This window comes from Eleginops maclovinus, chromosome 15 (assembly GCF_036324505.1).
Source record: "Eleginops maclovinus isolate JMC-PN-2008 ecotype Puerto Natales chromosome 15, JC_Emac_rtc_rv5, whole genome shotgun sequence".
Lineage (NCBI taxonomy): Eukaryota > Metazoa > Chordata > Actinopteri > Perciformes > Eleginopidae > Eleginops > Eleginops maclovinus.
In genome coordinates, this window is record NC_086363.1 from 18,254,211 (window position 1) to 18,277,579 (window position 23,369).

Genomic DNA, 23,369 nt, shown 5'->3' on the forward strand with positions numbered 1-23,369 from the left:
TGATTGTTTTAATTGAATAATTGTCATTTTTGTATTGAGTTATCACACTTTTCTTTCTCCTTTTCTGCTCAGGGGTGGATATACTGAAGCTGGTGGCGGCCCACGTGGGCACCCAGTGGATAGACATCTATCAGTCGCTGGCGAACGCCACGGAGAGAGAAGTAGCTGCCTTCTCTAATGGCTACTCGTCAGATCACGAGCGGGCGTATGCAGCGCTGCAGCACTGGACCATCCGGGACAGCGACGCCAATCTGGCCAAGCTGATCAACGCCTTGCACCGACAGCGCCGCATTGACGTGGTAGAGAAGATCCGCTGTGTCATGGAGGACAACCCACAGGTAGGCTGCATGGATGGGTGGGCAAGACTTCCACACCTGGTTTCATCTGTTCATTCAGAAGTGTAGGAAATACTTTGTGGCTCTGGTGTTATCACTGGCACACGCTGTAGTACACACTGTTCTTTGAGTCTCTCTCCCACTGAAATGTAATCTGTGAGGAAAGCTGTCTGGTGTGTCCTATTGGAGCCAGTCCCTGCGGTTATGCTGCATTCCTCACATTAAAGCAACAGTTCACTGTGTGTGCTGCAGAACATATTCATGTCCTCTGTTAGAAGGGTTAGGTGACTGATGGATGATTGACTGTTCACAGTCCGTTCCGAAACGAATAACGAAAATACTGTATTTGCGTTCACAGCTAAAGGGGGGAAATGGGCGAGGCTACATAAGTAAATTTGGCACCAAAATGGTATTCACTTCTCTAATAAAAGGTGCAATGTGTAGTTCCAAGTCACCTGCTCCATAGAATAGTATGAGTAGTATGAAAGCAGTATTTCACCTCTACTACTGGCTCCATACAATCTCAATTTACATCAATTTTATTTTGTAAAACTTAGAGCCAGTCAAAATAACATTGCTATCTTATAATCTGCATGTGGGGCTATAAATCAGTGGCACTAATCAGTGGCACAGGATAAAATCAGTGCTGTAACTGAGCTTAAGCTAACTGCTAATTGCTAACTGAAGCTAACTCTAACTCTAAGGAAAAGGGAGGCATGACAAGACAGGAAGCACTGGGGGTAGTCATTTAGCTTGCTTATTTTAGTGGCTAGCGCTACAATACATACATAGACGTTTTTCACATAACGCAAACACCCCTTTTTCAGTTGTATATCAGTATGTAGTGTCTCTACTGTGATATGTCCCCATGCTTTAATGTTCAAAAAGCTCTTTATTTTTCTCATACTTCTGTGCTGCAGCACCTCTTTTCACATTCTGTCTGAAACCAGAGCCCAGTCTGCTCTGATTGGTTAGCTGGCCGGCGCTGTTGTGATTGGTCAACCACTTAGAGACTGCTAACCCCTGAGCCTATCACGTACAATGTGTTGGAGCGCTAGCCATAAGAAACACAAGTATACGTAATAATCAAAGGAATCCAATTGAGGCGTTTCAGGCAATCTCTCTGAGATTTTTGCACAAAAAAGCTGCTATACTGTAACACACTTCAGGAAGGGACAACCCCAGAAACATCATAGCCCCCCTTTAAAGTTTGATATCTGGTAGATCTCACATTGTAACTTTTATTACAATAGTTGGGGATGAGGTTTTTCTAGCGACGGTGCCATACATTCACCAGGATGACTGCTAGTAAACAATTCACATGTCCCACCTTACCCATTGGCCTACTGGTATCAGCCCCATACTGTTATCTCTGAACACAAATAAACAGAAAGCCATAAACACAGCGGACACACAGAATCCTTCATCACCGTTCACTTCCCTGCTTCATACTCTCTCTTCACATTGCAGTGAATTGTACGAGTGCCCTTGACTGCACTCTCCAATGTCAGCGCTGTACAGTGACAGCCTTGTTCTCGTTTTAAAGACACACCAGTCGTCTCAGTGTCTCAGCTCTTTAGTCCTCTATTGAAATTAGGCCTTTCATCAAAGCTTAATAATGAGCAGGTCATCTCCCAGCAATCGTTTTTCCATCTATATTACCGGATTGATCGTGGATTAGATATCAAATAATGAAATTGTCTGGTGAGAGGGGGTCAAGGTGATTTTGGAACGTTTGGAACGATAAAAGGACCACAAGATGTTGGAGCTTTTTCTGTTGAAACAACTTAAGGATTCATTCTTAATCATCCTTTTTTACATGTTAGAAGGACACACTAATTGACCAAACGTTTTTTGGACAGCCCTTTGGAAACCATGTTGTGTACTTATGGTTTGAGTGTAGTTTAAATGGTTTGTGGTCATCTCGTTTGAACAATGCCCACGTGCTCAAAGCCAGCTCCACAAAGAACGTGTTAATGACATAACTATGGAGTCACTACTGTGCTGATTTTGATTAGAATAGTTGAAAGTAGCATTGGGCAAGGACAAACCTACTACAATTAAAAGTGGATCTCAATCCTGGGAAGGATTTACACAAAAATAAAAAAAATTGACATGGTGAGACTTGGACTCAAATGTAGACTCGTTACAAAAGAAACAAATGTCAATACAACAAATCACTCTTGTAAATGTAAACACAATTTTAAAAAAAGATACCGTGACTCTAGTTTGAGACAAAATACATTCTTTAATTGAAATAATGTTGGCTGTCTTGACTAGACTTGGCCAAACTGGCAAAAGACAAAAAGAAAAAGACTATATATAGGAAAGTTAATAGGACACAGGTGGCAACATTAGAGGGCGGGCAGACACTCAAACTGGCAGGAAAACACACAATGGCAGGAAATCAAGGGCTCTGACACAGTAAGGAAAGGTTAGTAAAAAATAAAACAGGAAGTGCATGATGAGAAGACATAAGTGACTGTAATTTAAAAAGAGAACAATGAAACAAGACTAAACATGAATTACTTATTTGAAATCTAATCTACAGCAGGCAATCGGTGAGTTTGCAAAGAACAGTCAGATCAAAAATATGACGTTACACATGTGCAATCACCAAACTGATACTTATCAGTCTCTAAAACCCAATTTCAAAATGTATAAAGCATATGGTGTATGTGCCAAGAATTCTTATTTTGCACTCAATATATAGTCAAATAAAAAAGATGCTTATTAATGCATTAAAAGCTGCTCAGTCTGCTTGATCTTTATAAATATGTGATTAAAGAGCAGTCATGCTGTCTCCTGGGTGGGGCTAATGAATGCATTATGTCAGAGACTGCAGCAGATGGAGCTGCTGTCCTAAGGGAGGACAGAAAACATTGAATCAGCAAACATTGAAACAGCACAGCAGACAGGAAAAATGGTGATTTCATTTTATGCTGTTCTGTCTTTTTCCGTTCATCATCACTACATAGAGTCAAGTGTATCAGTCCAAGTCAGAAAAAGACTCAGAAGAACAGGCGTCATATATACTGGAGACGCTGGGGACCCACCGCTCTTGAAAATATCAAATTTTGTCCCCACCACTTTGCATTAGGATAATTTGTTGAAAATGTCCGGAAGATAGCGTGCACAAAGAATTGGACACTTTGAGTTTGTTTGCACAGGAAAACATGTACAATCTGGAGGACTGTTCACACTTTCTGGGTGTATCTCTGGTAACACAGGTGGTGCAGTTTGGACCTGTGACACGTTTAATATTAGTAATAAGTGAGTAGAGAATAGTAAAGCAACTGTTGCTCCGGCTTTGCAGCATCATAGCATAGTTGCTCTGCTAGTTATCAAAAAGTATTAGTAGTATATGTATGTTTACGTATTTATTGTTTGCGATATCTGAAGAATGTGTCCCCACCACTTTTTCTAACAAAGTGCTCAAAAGGGTAAAAAATAATCAACCACCCAAAAAACATCAATTGTGTTTTTGCCTATTGGTCAAAGCTTCCTCTTAGCCACTCATTTTACAAGAATTTGCCAAATTTAAAGATAGGTATCAATCTAAGCTCAGACTACATAACGATAGATAAACAATCTACAACTAAGCCATCTCTAGAGTTCTTTGGTTCTGTGTCAGCTCTACAGACATATCAGAGTGAACACTTTACTTCAGGTTTACATTTTCCTGCTTGTTGAACTGGTGTATTAATAAAGTGTTGACTTTTTAGTACCGTACCTGTGCCCTTGCTCTGACCAAAACCACCTAAAACTCAATCTTCACTTTGATCTAACATCCGTAAAGTTTAGTGACTTCATCTTACATTGTAACAACCCTATTTCAATCCAAAAATCATCCGACAGAGAGATGGCAGTGTTTCTTCTAAATTCTTCTAAACTTCCAAAATCTTTGGAAGTCTGACAGTTAAAGGCCCCCTTTTTAATGTTTTGAATATATATGTCTCCCCTGTGTGTTTAGAGACACAGAGAGTTTCAGCAAAAAAGGTTGTCTCTCTTTCTCCCCTGATCCATGTGTGTGAGAGCTGCTATAAAAAAAAATGGTTGAGTTAGGTTTCGGGTTCATACGTGACGTACAATTCATCTTTGACGTCATTGGTGGGTTTTAAGGCATTATCACCAAACCAACCACAGTAAGCCCCGCCCACCTGTGTATGTTTGGCCACCAGTTTCAGCAGGATATTTAAAAGACTAGATGCTGTGTTGTTTTAGGAACCTCTGAGTTTCTGCCTGTGGACATTGTGAAACCATAGACTATACAGTCTATGTGTGAAACGCTTCTCCTCCGCAGTGTTCACCATTACCATGGAGCTGCTCAGGGTGGGAGCCGGAGAGCCAGAAACACAGCCGCAAATGGGCGTGGCCAGCCGAAACTTATTAGCAATTAAAGCTACAGACACAGAATCAGAACTTTTGGAAGAGGGTTGAAACAGAGGGGTTTGTGTCATGCTACAATTCATGAACTGTTTGGTATTTTGAGCAAAAAACTTCAGAGATATGTTTTGTATATATCTGAGACCTATAATATATTGTTGAAATACAGCATAATACGTGACTTTTAAATCTTTTCGGACGAGTTGATTTGGTTCTATTTTGAAAATCTGTTGAGGTCAAAAGGGGCTGAAGGATGCTTGAATGGACACCTAGCTCATAAACCAACTTTTTGATGTTTTTTTTTTAAAGAACCGGAGAATACTTTTCAATGATTAGATTACACACAGACACAGCCGTAAACCTTGTGCCTTACTTTGCATTCTACATCTCCCCTGCAAAGTGAATGCTCAAAGAACTACACCACACAGCAGTCATTATCCCTTCCTGCCACAATGATGCACAATCAAGTGTAATTCCTCCTATAATTGGGTGTTTATGACTCAGGTTCTATTAGAGGTCTTTCAGTCCCTTCCATAAAAAGCCCCACAATATGATAAAATGAAACCACAAAAAAAAAAGATTTCCCAGAAACTGCATTGATTTCTTTTAAAGGTAATTCTGAGGGATTATCTGCATGTGTTTGGGAGTTTGTCAGAGATGTATTGGTGGTAAAGTCTGAACGTTCCATAAAGAGTTCCTAATGGTGTTGCTATGCTCTACGTGCCAAGTTCCTATTTCTGCTGCGTCTTAGTTAATGGCTCATCCCTTTAGGCTAATTACAGCTGGGAGAGTTTTTCTGCTGTATCATTTGTTATCTAATTAATCAAAATTATCCCTAGTGTGTTTCTGTCCCCTGTGCCTGGTATACAGTCTGCCAACTCTGGCTGTCTGAGTGTATGTGTCACGCTGGAGAGCAGAGCAGACAGGACACCAAGTCACTTTAAAGAAACGTGTTAAATTAAAAGTTGTCCAGGAATAAACAGAGCTGTGCAAAAGCAAGTCCAAAATACGGCATAGAACCCAAAAACAATAAACATCAAGTATTCAACAACAACTAACAGAAAACCAGAGCTTAAATACATGCAAGACTAATCAGACATAGCTGGGGAGGGAAGGCAAGACACAAAGGCACCAGGTGAACAGAACATGTAATCAAACAAGAGGGAAAACACAGGGACAGGAAGTAAAAAACGTTGAAGTGGGTGAAGACTTTTCAAAATAAAACAGGAAACACTGACAGTTTGTGACCGTATGTGTACAAATACGTGTTGGGCTTTGTCTCCGTGTGATTGAGTCCCAGTTGATCCTTTGCTCATACACACATTGAACGCATATACAAGCTGTTGCCAGCATTGTAGTAACTGTGACGAAGAACAGTGCTGTTGATCCAGCTACGTCCCTAAGTAGCAAAGCAGTGAGCTGTTCAAATCTGCTAGCATGAGGGAACCAGTTCCATATGGTTTTAGAGGCTCTCAGACCCAGTGGTGTACATATGCAAAGTGCCATACCTGGCTTAAGCTGCATCGAATTTACACAATTTGCTCTATGCTAACCACTAGGTAGGGTGCAGAGCCTTGTGGTGAATAAAGTTATGCTTTGAATGTATGTTTTTCTCTGCTGCTAACTTGCAGCACTTAGCTACAGTGGGTAAACAAGTTGAAACTACTTGGACTTTAAGTGCAGTCGCTCACCAACAATTTTGGTTTCAGACAGAGGGTGAAAAGAGGTGCTGCAGCACAGGCAGTATGAGAAAAATAAAGAGCTTTTTGAACATTAAAGTATGGAGACATGTCCCAGTTGAGACACAAAATGCAAATATGAACCTGAACATAATATGTCCTTCTTAAATTACAATGAAAATAGTATCAGGTTAATCTTATCTAGTTTCAAAATATGTTGACTCGTCATGCAAGGTAAACACAGTGAACCTAGCATAAAAAATACCAGTTCTTTGAAACTTTAGAAGCTAAAGGGAATTTCCACCAAGCAATTTACTTATTTTCCCCATTCCTTCTCTAAAAGAACGTATGTACAGCTTTCGGGAATTTCTGAGATTTTATGGATGTTCATATAGTTCACCAGGCCTCCCAGACACACATTGCTCTCATTGTTGTTAAGCCCTCACTTTCTTATTGAACTTCTTACAATGGGTAACAGTAGAGGATAGAAATATGAACCTGAAAATGAGCAGTAAAGCAAATAGAGCCCGTTTAAGAACATATTTCTAAGTTGCACTTGTTTAAATTTAACATGATGGACTAAACACACTCACAGTCTGTACAGTACAGTGCATTTTACATAGCCTAAGGGGGCTATTTCCTCTGATTAACCAAATAAGGTAACCAACAATGTACATTTAAGAAATTAAATACATTTCGTAAGAACCTCATACATTTTCATGCGTGTCACAAGTTAGAATATCAGATAATACAATTTGCCAATGATTTATGTCAAATGTACGCTAACGTCCTGTCCCCTGCCGAATGTGTAATCCCCCATGGTTGCCTGTGTTTTCCCCCTGCGTCTTTCCTTAAAAAAACATTTGTTCTAGTTAAAGTCCTGCTTTGTGAAAGTCAGTGTGACTTTGTCATGGTGTTGTGTGTGTCTGTGTGCCTCTGATCATGTAGGCATGTCTTTGTGAGTGAGACAGAGCGTGTTTGTTCCATCAGAATCACATAAGTTGTGTCACGCTGCAGCCCAGTGACCCAGACATTATAGAATAGATAAAGAATCACAAGAGAAAGAGAACAGTGCTTCTGTTCACTGTCACTTCTGACAGTCCATCACAGCAGATTAAATCATCCACCGCATGAAAATGGATTTTCATTCAAAGAAAATAACGTTTATTTTTGCAATCTGTTTGCTGGTTGTCTGGTTTGCCAACATCTCCATTTCCCATTTCCAGTGTGTGCACAGCATATGACCTCTGATGCTGCAACCTTTAGGCCCGACTGGGCTGTGAAAAACAAGACATGCTAGCATGATCTCAGCCCCAAACCAGTCACTACTGGTTGAAACCACAGGTTCATTACTACACCAAAGAGAGACAGCGGGTGAGAGGAGGGGGTTGCAAGGATAGAGGACAGAGAGAAAGACAGAGTGAAGCAAGTGAAACAGGAGGAAGAGGAAACAGAAGGAGAAGAAAGGATGAGGCAGAAAATACAAAGAGGTGAACACACACAGGATAGAGAAGATGAATATGAGGTGAATGGGTGAGGAAAGGTTAAACTGGAAAGAGGACAAAGAGTGAAATAGAAGCAAACGGGAAAAGATGAGGCAGCTTAACACAAAGACCTACAGAAAGATACAAAGGGCAAACAACTAAATGTGTTTTTAAAGAAAAAGAGATGTCCAATGGTGTTTTAGAATCATTATGGTTTAAAAACAAGATGGAAAGTTATGCAACGGCAGCATAAATAGTGATAACGTTGAATGAGTAAGGAAAGCTTGAAGTGAAAAATAGCATTAAAAACAAGGTGAGGAGGCATATTGACGAGGAGCTTAACAGATACAAACACAGGAAAAAAACTAAGGACAAAAAAGGAAAAACTATTTATATAAAGCATGAAGAAGTAAAGATGTCTGATATAATAATAATAATAATAATAATAATAATAATAATAATAATAATAATATACAGGATATCAGAATAATAATAATTACAAAGCTAGAGGAGGGAGGAAATATTTTGAGAAAACACTGAGTACATTTATGAGTCAAAAAAACGTGCTTCACTTTAAAAGCTTCATCCTCATCACAACACAGATGCCACAGCTTGCCGGGCGTTTATGCCTGCAGAGGATGAGCTAATCCAACTGCACTTTGAAATTTAACTTTAAAGCAATGTGAAAATTATTGTAATTTGAACCCATAACCACCAAATAATCATGTGCATCCAGACTTTGAAGAGGCCTATTCAGAAAGAAAGCAGCTGATTTGAATGAGGTGACAGATACAGAGGAACTCCATATCCTTGGCATGCCCTGTATACCGACGTTGATCTAGTCCTGCTATGTAAAGCCATGTGGTCCTTTCACCAAAAAATACAAATTTTTCAAGATTTTGCCTCTCCACAAAGTTTTTTGATATATAACGTACATTCCGTTGTAAGTATAGAAATAATAAATGCAAAAAAGTAATTTAAAAATGCTAAATTTTTAACATTGGTTTTCGTCACTCATGTTTTTCTTTTCTTCTTGCTCCTGCCCTTTCCTCACCCTCCACTCTACAGTTTGATATCAACCAGCTGATGACCTCAGTGAATGTAAGCCAAAGCCCGAGTCCCCTCCACAAGCGGCTCGACTCTCCCAGCAGCAACGGCAGCGACCGCAACAGCAACAGCGGTGCTAGCGTGGGCGGGGTCAGCGTGGGCGGGGGCAGCGTGGGCGGGGCCAGTGGCGTGGGCATGGAGCAGTCGCCAGTGGACCGCGCCAAGTGCTTTTTCCCCGATGAATCTGAGCCCCTGCTTCGCTGTGATTCCACCTCCAGCAAAGACTCCGCCCTCAGCAGGAACGGCTCCTTCATTACCAAAGGTTAGTGAGTGAGCTGCACTGTTAGCATGCTGGACAGAGTTTGAAGTGTACTCTATCTGGCTAAGCAACACGTACATGTGTCATTTTTTAAAATACATTGGAGCGGTGGTGGCTCAGTCAGTAGGGACTTGGTCTTGGGACCGAAGGGTCGCCGGGACGTTTTTTTTTTTTTTTTTTTTTGGGGGGGGGGGGGAATAGAGTATAGATGCAGTTGATTAGGTGGTAACCCTGGATTGGCAGCAGAAGCTCTGATTCATTAAAGATAGGAATTGATAATAGTTCTTAGAGTGTAACACTTTGGTTTTCAGTGATGTAGCCATTCTAAGAGGCTTCCACTATTGGTCCACAATTAAACGTTGGATATTGGTGCCCCCAACTGGCAGAACAATGCAACTAATAGATAGAAGATAGAATCAGAGGATGAAACCCTCTTTAATTGTCACATACATGCACACAGCAGAGCACACACAATAGCAGCGCCCGGGGAGCATTGGGGAGGGGGGATTGGAGGTGTCCGGTGCCTTGCTCAAGGGCACCACAGCAGGGCCTAGGAGGTGAACTGGGACCTCTCCAAGTAGCAGTCCACTTTCCATATTTGTTCAAGTCTGATAGGGGACTTGTCCAAGCCCCTACTTACTGAGCCACTGCTGGACACCTCTTTAATCAATCAATACACTATGACATACCAGGTGAATCCAGTCTGTTTTAAAGTTGAAGGAACCTAAAAGATGACACAGGAAAAATCTGCTTTGAGTAATGTGAGTCAGACTCTCACAATGCAAAGAAAACACAGACACAATTTTTTTACAGGGACAAGGCACTTTTGGTTGCCAATACACCACCAGCTAATTTTGTCAAGAGTGCAACACATGCACAGGGATCTTTGGATGCTGACTGCCCTCATGTGGTCACTCATTTAATGTTTGAAAAAAAAACTTATCCTGCATTTCCTTTCATCTTATTTTGTAATAGCAATCGCAACATGTTTAAAATGTTTAATATGATGGTGTTTTGGACTGATGATTGCATCAGATTTAGTTGTTTGTTAGGACTACTACTGGTTCCTGCCTTACCTACTCTATGATATTAAACTTTGAACACATTTATTAACTGTACAGTTAGCAGCAATATCGCAATAAGTTGCCTCAGCAATGTTAGGGTGGCTTGCTATTCACCAGGCTGGGATTTCCACTGGTCAGATATATCACGCCAAAATATCCTGGATTTGGAGCTATAGATTTTGAAATCCAAGCAGTCAAGCAGATGAAGGGCCCGAGCTATGGTATTGAGGTAACTGCCCACACATCCGCCCAAGCCAATCATGAGCCAAGCCCTGCTACAGGTTGTGAGCCACCCAGCCGACAAGTTAGCAGTAGCTATTTGGCAAGAAAGACACAATAACTAACTGTGCAAATACATGAAACACTGGCAAGATTTCATGTACAGATTATGGATTCAAATTTCACAAGGCTTGTTTTGTCCTCTGACACCTCACTGTCACGTGCGATGTTGCCATGCTAGTTAGCGATGGTTCAGGGACATTTAAAGGTTACTCTAAAGATTTTTGTGTACAGATCTTAACGGTTGAAACAATTCAATTATTGCTTAGAATGTTTAAGTTACATAATCCTCTTCACATTCCTACTCTACTCCCTTTACCTAAACCTTGACTAACAGCAGCTGTCATCGAAAACCCTCTTTATAATATGAAACAACCAATTGAAAAGTTCAAAAAATAAACACTTAAACAAAAATCTGTTTGATAAGAACTACCTCAAATTACAGAACCACGAGAGAAATGCATTCGATGTCTATATTTTTTATTGTGCCTATGTCCCATCTGCTAACATGGACGTTTATAATATACACTGCTGCCAGTCACCAGGGAGTGATTTAGATGTGCTGCGGGTTCACTAGGAGCTGTCATGTCGTCCATCATAATACAGTATATGGTTCAATGCGACAAGCAACCCCCTTTCACATACAGTATCTGAATTTATTGAATATTGATTGGAGAAGCTTGATCATAATTGCTTCCCTTCTCCATTTCACCTTCAGAGAAGAAAGACACTGTTCTGCGGCAGGTGCGTCTGGACCCCTGCGACCTGCAGCCCATCTTTGACGACATGCTGCACATCCTGAACCCAGAAGAGCTGCACGTCATCGAGGAGATCCCAGCTGCCGAGGACAAGCTGGACCAGCTGTTTGAGATTGCAGGAGTCAAGAGTCAAGAGGCCAGCCAGACGCTCCTGGACTCGGTCTACAGTCACCTCCCTGACCTGTTATAGACAAGGAAAGAAGAAGGAACCACACAGATTGTCAGAATTGGCATGGAAATTTAAAAAAAACTCAGTGGGAAGGATGACAGATCTGGCATTGTTCAGATTAAGCATGGGATGACATAGGATCTCAGTATTGTATTGCAGTATCTGAGTATGATGGGTTATGTCACATTGTCACAAGATTTGAGCTAGGTGTAGTGGTTATGTACTCCCTCAAATGACTCTCTCCAAACTTCACAGGTAGTTTAATCCTCTTACCATCAAATGTTCTTCAGTGGTCTTGTGTGTCTACCAGGATACAGGGTTAAGTCAACGCTCAATGTTCTTCTAGTGTCCCACCAGGGAGTACTTTTTTCATTTTCCTACAGTATGTTTAGCATTGTTTAAGGTGGCCTTTGAGTGTATTGTGACCTTAACCATGAGGCTAAAGAGCCTCCAAGCTGGTGTGAAGAAAAAACATATAAAGCACTTTTTTTTCATAACTGGCCAACGCCTTCACTTTGAAAGGGTAATTCTGCTGTTTTCCTTGGTTCTACCAATCTTCCAGGCTTTCCCTTTGCCTTTAACATGATGTCAGTGTTTAATTTAACATGGTGGGTTATTGCTTACTGTCAAGATAAGAGAAACTACACACAAACAATAGTACATAAGCTATCGCTCTAAATGACACTGGTATTATTCTTACAGTTTTTTCTGAAACCACATAATAGATATTTTGGCCAGTATGAATTGAACTGAAAGTTGTGTGCCTGAGCTTTTCTTAGCCCTCAATTCCTTTTTTCCCACACGCTCCAGGTGCCTGTACCTGGAGCAGATTATTGTTGGGTTTTAGCATATTGGCTTGTAAACACTATTCTGGCCAGCAGGGGGCAGTGTTAGATGAGATGGCTGATCTGCTGCTCTAGAACCAAAGCCATATATCAACAATATTGGATTAAACATCAAAACAAGCACACATTGCAATATTGGAAACATTTACCTAATACCATATTATGATATATGGCTTTGTCTTTGAAAAGTTTTATGAAAAAGGGTTCAGAGCTAAAAATGAACTGAACAGGAACTGTGCAATGTTTACCGCCCCTGCCTGCTTCTATGGAACCAAAGCAATATTTCTAAAATGTTTTAGGCATGTTGCTTTGCTCTAGTACAGTTGTACTTATGGACAGTAGGGTATGAGCATGTCTACCTGTAGACACATTCAAATCTCTGCTAGCTAACCCTGTTTGCCTCAACAAATGTAGCGTTGATAAAGTGATCTATTTCGGAGCTTCACGTGAGCGCGTTACAGTGTTATATTACAATTACAAGAATACAAGTGAAGTTTTTCATGCAGTTGTATGTTGCTACATGATCTATAAGGTTGATATTCAAATGTAACAGTGATGCACTAAGTCTATTTTTGATTGGAGAGGTAGACATGTATTTTCATTCTCCCGCATTTTCTTTTATTTCAAAATGCTGTTCACTAACGTTTGATTTTGTCCTAATGTTTTCTACATTTAGTTAGATTTTTTTTAATGTTACTGTAGCATCTCATATTGACTTCTTTGTATCTTATGTTGTCATGGGAATTCAGATGTATTCCCCCCCCTTACTGCTTGGCATAACAAGACGACCTGGCTGGGGTGTAAGATATGCATACATAATACTCTACTTGAAGTCTACTTGTTTTAATTGAGGAAGAAATAATGTACTCTTTCAGTTCCTTCGAAGTTATAAAAATAAGGAAAAAATGGAGAAAAGAACCACCAAAAACTCATCAACGTTGGGAATTTTAAGGCACCATAAGAGCAACAAATGATGGACTCTGTTTTTTTGGTGCTAGATGTGAACTCTCACCATTTGGCCTGACAAAGGGCTTCTTAAGCCCAGACTAATAACTATTTCAAGTATTCCAGACTAAATGAAGAAGATAAAGGGTTGTGCTGCTGCGGACTATGGGATGTTGGTAATGATGATGAGGATGTGTGATGCTTTGTGTGAGTTTTCTAAGGAAGTTTGACAGGATGAAGTTGAGATGTGAAACGCACATGTGGCTTGAGTGGATGATTTCAACAAACTTCACGTGTGTAACCAGTATGTTTACTACTATGTAACCTCTTAAAATCAACCAATTAAAGCTCGAAGCATTTCTTATACTTTGTGTGAAGTTGTCACTAATTCAACATTTGTGTATGTGCCATTTTTATTTACTATCAAACAGATACATTGATCATATTCAAGTTTTTCTTGAAGAGAGAGCTTGTTCAACCATTTAAAGGGGCCCTATTATGATTTCCTGTAGTGTGTTATATAGGTTTTTTGCATGTAAATGGTGTGCAATCCCAAAGTTCCCTCCGGAGGGAGTTTCTCTCTGACACATCTCCCTCTGCCTTAAAACGCCTCCACTGGACTTCTTTGTTTACTTCCTTAACATAATGACATCACTATGTAACTCCAGCACTTACTATTGGCTAGTGCTCCAACACATTGTACGTGATAGTCTAAGGGGTGGGTGATCTCTAAGCGATTGACCAATCACAACAGATCAGGCCAGATAACTAATAAGAGCAGACTGGGCTCTGTTTTCAGACAGAGGGTGAAAAGAGGTGCTGCAGCACAGGCAGTATGAGAAAAATACAGAGCTTTTTGAACAGTAAAGCATGGAGACATGTCCCAGTAGAGGCAAAAGATGAAAATATGAACCTGAACATGAGCATAACATTTCCTTTATAAAAATAGAATAAGTGAGACGAGAATAAAACAAATAAAATCAAACCTTTACATATTTTTCTATTCACCCTGAATTAAAGGTGAGTTTTCCACACAGAAATATCCTTTTTCATTTCCTCCATCATGTACAACTGTTTCAGTCTCTTATTGTGTCACTGCAGGGGGTTAACCCTTATCTAGTTTCAAATATTTTGAATCGTCACGCAAGATAAACACAGTGAGCCTAGTATGAAAAATACCAGTTCTTTGAAACTTTAGAAGCTAAAGGGAATTTTCACCAAGCAATTTACATCTACAGTGCATGTATGTATTTTCATCATTCCTTCTCTAAAAGAATGTACTGTATGTGCAGCTTTCGGGAATTTCTGAGATTTGATGGATTTTCATACATTATAGTTCACCAGGCCTCCCAGACACACATTGTTGTCATTGTTGTTAAGCCCTCACTTTCCTATTTAACTTCTTATAATGGGTAGCATAGAAGGGTTGGCTCTAGTTACATGAACTGATGTGTTTATGAATGAGCTTCTTGTATCAGGGGGTGAGTGAGTAAACCACATTAGGCCAAGGACTTGTTGATAGCTGGAGTCTGATCTACAGAAGATTTACCATAATCCTCTGGCAGCTATATTGTGGATCTTAAAGTGTTTAATGGCATTTCATATATTTTTGTGTACATTACTACTGCTATATCATCATATACATCAATGTACAACATATTTTTTCTCTTACATGTTTACAAAAATAATCTAAGTACTAAAGCTTCATTAAAAACATCAATAACGGACGATAAGGTAAAAAGTACAATTAGAAATCAATTAGAATATTCTAATGTAAGTACACCAAAGAGCTTGGGCTGTTTATGTAAATGGTTTTCTTCAATTATGTTAAACAGTTTTATAGCTTGTGAATTTTACATTAATTTAAAGGCTTTAATAAAGTAAACCAAACTCATTGTGAAAAACCTTAATCTTAGGGCTCACTTTCATACATTTGTATATAAAGTGTACATAGAATAAGAATGTTACTTACTAAAAAGTCATCTTTGGTGATGTCAAAAGTGAATCCACAATTGATGTGTTTTTGAGAAAAACGTGTAAAATGATTTGTTTTAATTCCCAACCATTGTTGTACCAAAATCACAGGATGGATACACACTATTCAAAACAAATTCTCAACTCAAATAAATAGACAAAAATAAAAAGAAACAGTTCGTCAGCATGCCTGAGTGGTCACAGAGGCAAAGAGAAGAGCACGACTCCAAAAGGTGTTCTTCATTCATTTTTCGCCAAGATCTTGTGTTGATGACGGGAGATTCGGACCACTGCGCAAAGTCTTCTCCAGCACATCCCAAAGATTCTCATGGGGTTCAGGTCTGGACTCTGTGGTGGCCAATCCATGTGTGAAATGATGTCTCATGCTCCCTGAACCACTCTTTCACAATTTGAGCCCGATGGATCCTGGCATTGTCCTCTTGGAACATGCCTGTGCCATCAGGGAAGAACAAATCCATTGATGGAATAACCTGGTCATTCAGTATATTCAGGCAGTCAGCTGACCTCATTCTTTGGGCATATTGCTGAACCTAGACCAGACCAACTGCAGCAACCCCAGATCATAGCACTGCCCCCACAGGCTTGTACAGTAGGCACTAGGCATGATGGGTGCATCACTTCAGCCGCCTCTCTTCTTACTCTGATGCGCCCATCACTCTGGAACAGGGTGAATCTGGACTCATCAGACCACATGACCTTCTTCCATTGCTCCAGAGTCCAATCTTTACGCTCCCTGGCAAATTGAAGCCATTTTTTCTGATTAGCCTCACTGAGAAGTGGTTTTCTTACAGCTACACAGCTGTGTAGTCCCAATCCCTTGAGTTCCTTCCAGTTAGGGTTCGATAACTTGTTGCCAGCTTAAAAATAATCACCCATGCAGTAATTATCCAATGGGAGGCTCTTACGTATTTGCTTAGTTAAATCCAGGTGGTGACCTTTTTTTTGGCCTGGCAGTGTATATCCTAGCTTGAGTCACAAAATAATTCTGCTTTCTAATGTGTGCTTTAAGTTTTTCATTAGTATTAGAGGTCTTCATTTCAGTTATGTATCAAATCAAAGTTGTAAATGGCGTCCTCCCTGGCAAAAGTGCTAATTTAGGTCAGTCGTGGAAGTATAGCAGATTATAACAATCCATATTTAAGTTTGTTGTTAAGTGCGACCGCTAGTGTCTGTAGTTATTATGACAGCCCCTATGGTACGACTCGGCTGATGTAGTTTAAAGCAACAAAGTCCACATGGAGAGGTGGTCAGGGTTGATTTGATGGACATGTCACCCAAGAGACAACTGATTGTGTCCCTTGCATAACCAGCAGCCAACGTGTTGAGTTGACATACCTAAGTTAGTACTAGTCAGTTATATAACAAGTCATAAATGTCACCCAGCAATAGCATTTTAATCCTTTTATTAGCATGAGTCACTCACAACCACTCCTGCTTTCTAATAATAATCTCATACGCACAAAACTCAGATCAGATGCTCAAATGATAAGCTGTAGTTCCAATCTTGACAACACTCAGATAATAGACCAATACCTGTTCCTTGAAGAATCCCTTCCTTAGGCAAAAAAGTTTTGAGTTTGAAGGTAATGGTGTCAGGAAGTATTTTTTTAAATCTTGTTATTGTAAAGGAGGGGGGGAGGGTTAGAAATGTAGGAAGAGGTCAAGGGTTTCAATACAATTGCGTAGAGAGCGAGACTACTACTCTTACTTTTACTTGAGGAACATTTTGAATGCAGGACTTTTACTGTAACAGAGTATTCCTACAATCTGGTACTCCTACTTTTACTCAAGTACAAGATTACTTTTCTCACCTCTGTGTAGTTATGTACTTTTAAGCTTGATACCCTACCCCACATTTTGTCCCCCTACTTGCTTTGACCATACCCATGATCTACTTACTGGAACTAAACCCTTGCAAAGTTTCTCAACTGCATCTTCATGCTGACGATAGAGCATTGATTTGATCTGACATGAAAAGAAAACTTGCTTGTAAAGTCTAAGGTTCTTACGGGAAGAGCTGTAAAACCTGCCGAGCAAGTACTCCAGCTTTGATGCTTACAGGCAGGTGTGTCGTTTTTCATGTGTCATTACCACTGTTGACTGCACCATCTTGGCCCATGATTTTGTTTTGCTGAGATTGACCAAACACAAGTACACTGGAGGTAGGGTAGGGTTAGGGTGATTTGCCTAAGGGCATTTTTACAGACACCAGGCAGATTGAGAGATTTGCATAAACGACCGGGAAACCATTTTCTATCTTGCATAAAACAGTGAAGACGCTCAACTATTCTGCCAAGTTTTGTCAAATGTTGCTTGAATCTAAAAACTCACTTTCAAAATAAACATCACTAGGAAGAGAAAACTGTCAGATTTAGGAGTAAGCCTAACCCTAACCCTAATGGTTAGTTCACATTGGACGCGATGCAAATATTCGAATTGCTCTAATCTCATCGCTCTTATCACTCGAGTTTCAGCGCGGCTGTCAGTCGTGTTTGCTTGCGTCATTCAAATACTATGGAAGATACCAATTACAAAATATGTCACCGTGATTTAATTGTACTACATGTTTAATAATAATGCCGAACTAACAACACACTGATACCGGTTTGTAGAAAGCATGAATTAATGCTTTAACGCGTCTCATCACAAGACAGCAAACGAAATACGTTTCGTCTGCCGTCTTTGAAATATGTGTTTTTTGAGTGGAGTATAGTTTCTGAACAGATTCCAAGAGCTGGGGGCTCTGTGCACGCGCCGGGCCGAATTCGCTTCTCTCTGCGTCCTTTCATTGATTTACATGTAGGCCTAATTGCTTCGCGCCCGAAAATCTCATCGCGTCTGGTGTGAACGAGCCATAAAAATAATAAAGAAATATTACAGCAAAGTTATACCTATTGCTTTTATTGTATCTTCTATTATCATATGAACAGTTTCTTCTTAAACATCTGATATAGTAATACGTTTTAACCTTTTTGTTTATGAAGTTGTGCAACTTGTGTTCTTGTCCTTCTGTTAGTTCCCAGTTTTCTCCAATGAAGAGTGGTGAAATCATTTCAATTTGATTTTGGACCGTTTGGGACCCCCCCATAACTGTAACATACTGTAAGTTTAGGCACCTACTTATTATCATTTGTACTCTTATTAAGGCACATGTTTTCAATGGCATCCATCATAATGCCTCAGTTTAATATAAACAGAAACTATTAACTACTTATCAACTATCAGCGTTATCTTATCAATGCTAGTGATTTGAAGGAGACAATAGACCAAATACTGTAAGTAAATGAAGGCTAGCAAACTGCAATGACATAGTTCTGGAGACACACTAAACACCATGCAGTCGATTTCGAATAAATGCCAAAGTAAGTTTATGCTCTAAAAATCTTGACTTGTTTTATATTACGTTAGGTTCCTGGATGGGTTTGAGGAAAGATCATGGTTTGGGTTCGAAAGATTTAAGTTTGACTGTATGATTTCTACTAAACTGTCAGTTAAGCATAAACAAACGTTGGTTTTGTGCACTTACTAAAATAACCTAGCATTGAGGTTATTTCTACAAGTCAGAGCAACTGGGTTGTAAACTAAATGCAAGTGCGGTTTAGAGTGCAGCTTCTGAGGACGACAGCAATGAGCTTTGATAGACACATTTTCCCCCAACCACACAGTCTCAACCCTTAAGAATATGAAACGAATAATAAAGGTCTGTGCCATGCTGTGTTTATAGGCCAACACATCAGCAAGGGTTGGGTACTTAAAACCAGTTCTGGTATAAATAACATTTAAAAATTAAGGACAAGCCTTTCTGAGGCCCTGTAGTTCATAGTTAAGAGGATAGTAGAAAATGTCATATGTGTGAAAACTAAAACAATGCAGTAATGTTACCCTAAGATGTAGACATGAAACTAAAGCCATTTACAGTAAGTACAAATCCAAACATATGACAGAGAATATTGAGGGCTCTGTCCACTTGGTGCAGGCATTATATTGACATTCCTATACACCAAGAAAGCATATCATTAACAATTAACAATTGACTTTCTGATAATTGGAGGTTCTGTGGTGGAGGATTAAAAGTACCTTGGGATGCACCTCGACAATAGACTGAACTGGAGGGCCAACACTGACGCTGTTTACAAGGGGATGAGCCGGCTCTATTTCCTGAGGAAGCTGAGGTCCTTCAACGTGTGCAGCAAGATGTTGGAGATCTTCTACCAGTCTGTTGATGCTAGTGCAACCTTCTTTGCTGCCGTCTGCTGGGGCGGCCACATCAGAGCCGGTGACACCAGCAGAATCAATAAACTGATCAGGAAAGCAGGCTCAGTCATCGGCATCAAACCGGACAATTTTGAGGCTGTGGTGGAGAAGGAGGACTCTCAACAAACTGTTGTCTATCATGGATAACCCCACCCACCCTCTCCACCTGCAGCTGGACAGACAGCGGAGCTCCTTCTCCAACAGACTGCTCCAGCTCCGCTGTCACAAGGACAGGTACAGGAGAACATTCCTGCCCACTGCAATAGCTCTGTACAATAATTCCCCCCAGGCTGGCAGACAACTCACTGCTCCATAGCCTCTCTGTAAACTGGACTTAGCATGCACTCCTTTACATTTAACATTGTACATTTACACTATATTATTATTGCCTTTTTGTACATTTGTGTATTTCATTTGATTTATTTTTTATTTTCATTCGTTTTTATTTTTACTTTAATTTTTTGTTCTGGTTATTTGTATTTGTGTTGCTTCTCTTTGTATTTCGCTGCTGCAATGCAAACATTTCCCAGTTTGGGATAACTCAAGTACTTCTGATTCTGATTAATTGAAATGTATTTATGTATAAAACACAATAACAGTGAGTCACCTGTGGATTTACTGGCAATCGTCTGCTGCACCTCATAAAGTGGATTAAAATAGATGTAATTATATATTGTTGTGCTGAACACTGAGTACTGGTGTGTTGGGAATTAAATAATCGTTTAACTGCATTGCTGCTAAGGCCCCCCAAGGCAAAAATATTAAAATGTAACTTTCTTTTTGATTGTAATACATCTAACTATTGTTCTGTTTTAAAATATTTGCTTTGTTTCCCATGGAGTACAGGTAAAAGAGGCACAATGGTTGATAACATGAGACAAGGAAGCTGAGGGAATAATTAAACCTGTTGAGTCACTACCAGCAGTCTAGTCCCTTACCATATTACAGGAAGTTATTTGCGCAGCGTGTTTCTCATCGCTCCACTTGCTGGTTGACAGTCTTCACACTCTCCAGGCTCCTGTGAAGATCAGTTAGTCCAAAACATTGAAGTGGATGAACGGCAGAAGAGAAAAAGGATGGTAAGAAGCTAATGGTGACTTTTTGAAAATGCTTATTGGTTGGGACTTTATTGAATATGTTTTCTTAGTGTTTTACAGGACTGATACTGAGCTGATTATGTCCAAATGCTTTTCTAAGCCTTTTAAACAGAGCATAGCTTTGTAAGCGTGTGTGTTAGTGTAGAAGGATTTTGGTTAAAGGGAAATCTGTTCCCTGATTTCTGTTTGCTTTGGCTGATCTGCATCTGCTCAGGCTGCACTGTGTTCAGTGACATAATGTGCTCTTAATGTCTGTGTGGACTGAAAAGACAGTACTAATCACATACAATTATTCCTTGACATTAAGTGCATCAACACAAATCACATTTATCCATCTTTAGTGATCAAGACTTTTTTTTTTTAATCAAACAGATTGATGTTTAACCGTGTCTTTTGCAAAGTAAAAAAAGGTGCCATTTTTCATAGTTTTAACATTTTTATTTTTAGAGTTAGAGTTAGTTAACTTGCTGGCCCTTTTATCCTCTGTTGAATTGTAATGTTAATATTATAATAAAATATATAGCCAAAAAGAAAGGCATAATTTCTGTATTCTTAGGAACTTTTCTTATTTTACTCTTTATTATGAAGTTGTTTTATTGTAATATTGGAAAGTAATTGTTCTATAGGAATACATTATAGTTTAACTTACTTATAAATACCTGTTTCATACCATTAGGCTTGAAGATCTATGTTTTTTGATGGGGAATGTAGTATAGATTGTGACAGTGACATAATGACACCTGTCCTCATTCCAGTCAGGCTAAACTGTTTTCAGGTTGTTAAGTTTAGTCCAAAACAAGCATGAGTTTTCCCACATTTATAAAAAAATATTTGCCAAGCAATATTTCTTATTTATGATGGATGTGTCCTAACATGGGTCTGTTGTTGCGTCTTAAATCCAATCTCATCAGGGCACTACACTTATTGTCCATTATTTTATTAAAATGTTCCAACATTAGGCATGAACCAGTGTCTGTTGTGGAGTGGGTTTCCTGTATGCCACTAACCCCAAAAGGTGCCTGCCCTAAAACCAGGAGAAAACACATTATGTATGTCTGAAGATCACTGGTACAAAAAAAGCAAAGGCACATTGAAGATACATAACATTACATGTCATTTGTTAGACGCTTTTATCCAAAGCAACTTAATACTGTTAGCAATCCCCACACGGAAAATTTGGGTTGAAGCGTCTTGCCCAGGGACACTATGACATGCTGACTGCAGTGGGACTCAAACCTGCTCTCCCCTGTTGGGAAGATCAGCGCACAATCCCACTGTGCCACAGCCTCCCATCTAGACAGAAGTTCAGTTTACTTAAGTCAGGTACAAGCAGTGTCAGGATGTCCATCGATCAGGCCAACAAATCTAATAAGGGGGAAGGCAAGATAGGGGTCCTAAACCAGGCAGGTTGTGTCACAGACAGGCAGATCAGATAACCGGGAAAATACAAACAGTCCTCCGAGGACGTACACACAAGACAGTCTGGCAGGGAACAAGTGAGAGTGAGGTGGTTTATAAACTGAGGGTCAAATGAGGCAATGGGTTTCAGATGAGGGGCTGGAGAAACCAGGTGAGGGCAATGAGCTGATTACAAGAGCCAGGAGGAAGGCAGGATCTATGACAGGGAAGTTATTGATACGCAAAACCAGAAATAACTATGGTGGATGTTTCTTATCCATATGCTTTTGAGAAAGGCATCGGACCTCATATCGCTTCCTGGGCATTGTTTACAGTACGTAACAGCTGCCTATACTGCACTGAATAGTAGAATGAGTTAAATGCTGAGTACATATAAAATCACAATCAGAAATCCTTTATTAGTCCCACAACGGGGAAATGTATATCATTACAGAAAAAGTAAAACAATAAAAAGAGTAAGCATACATATGAAATAAAGTGACAAGCACACATTAGAACAATTAGTTATTAATACATCCCTATTTTTTTCAAGTTGTTTGATTTTATTCCGCCTTTCTATCATCCATAATCATTATGTTAAAACTAATATCTAATAGCTAAAGACAGCTCACCAATTAATGTTGATGACTTTTAGCTTTCCCTTATTGTCTTCATGATCATTTACAGGCAGTTTATTATATAACAAGATAGACAACAAAGAGTGATTATTATACTTCCAGACAACAATTCTTTTGTTAGTGCTGCATCTGTGAAAAAAATACTTCTAGTAACAACCCACTGTAACCACAAAACATCAGCTAGGTGTGCCTAAACAATTTACACACACTGGTTGCTTAAACTGTACACTGTAAATACACACATGATTAGATGACATTTTCCTGCTTTTTTTGGGTGTTCTTTGGTAAGTGAATGCCCTTGTTAGAGATACAGTGGTTCATTGGGAGATAGAGGGGGGGACCATGCCTGAAATGGGAGTCGGACGCATGTACTTGGCAGCAATCTTTTCCTTATAGAAGTTTAGTTTGAGTTATTGTTATTTAATTTGACATTATAAAGACATAAGCTAAAATTCATGGCATTAAACATTCAATAAATAATATGCACATACAAACAGAACCAGGAATACCTCTTCCAACAGACAATCAACACAGTTTGGCAAATGAGTACAATCAATCATAGCATGACAAGATAATGTTAGGCGTGTTTATGGGTGGATAATACCACAGGCATGATGTTCAGCCACTGTTCAAGCCTAACTATGCGGATAAAAAAACAACGTATTAAAAGCTCATCG

At 39.6% G+C, this 23,369-nt stretch overlaps 2 protein-coding genes across 8 annotated transcripts in view; both read left to right on the plus strand.

The window, feature by feature from the left end:
* Window positions 1–13,676, plus strand: part of tnfrsf21 (tumor necrosis factor receptor superfamily, member 21) — a 46,075-nt gene extending 32,399 nt beyond the window's left edge. Inside the window, exons 4-6 of the mRNA XM_063902693.1 lie at window positions 73–338; window positions 8,953–9,253; window positions 11,312–13,676. Of these exons, the coding sequence (XP_063758763.1) occupies window positions 73–338; window positions 8,953–9,253; window positions 11,312–11,541 (797 nt within the window). The 3' untranslated portion in view covers window positions 11,542–13,676. The remainder of the gene's footprint in view (window positions 1–72; window positions 339–8,952; window positions 9,254–11,311) is intronic.
* Window positions 13,677–20,509: 6,833 nt separating this feature from the next.
* LOC134876725 (mucin-3A-like) overlaps window positions 20,510–23,369 on the plus strand; it is a 33,972-nt gene continuing 31,112 nt past the window's right edge. For all 7 annotated transcript variants that reach the window (XM_063901813.1, XM_063901818.1, XM_063901814.1 and 4 more), the window contains exon 1: window positions 20,510–20,638. The gene's annotated coding sequence lies outside the window, so the exon portion shown is untranslated. The remainder of the gene's footprint in view (window positions 20,639–23,369) is intronic.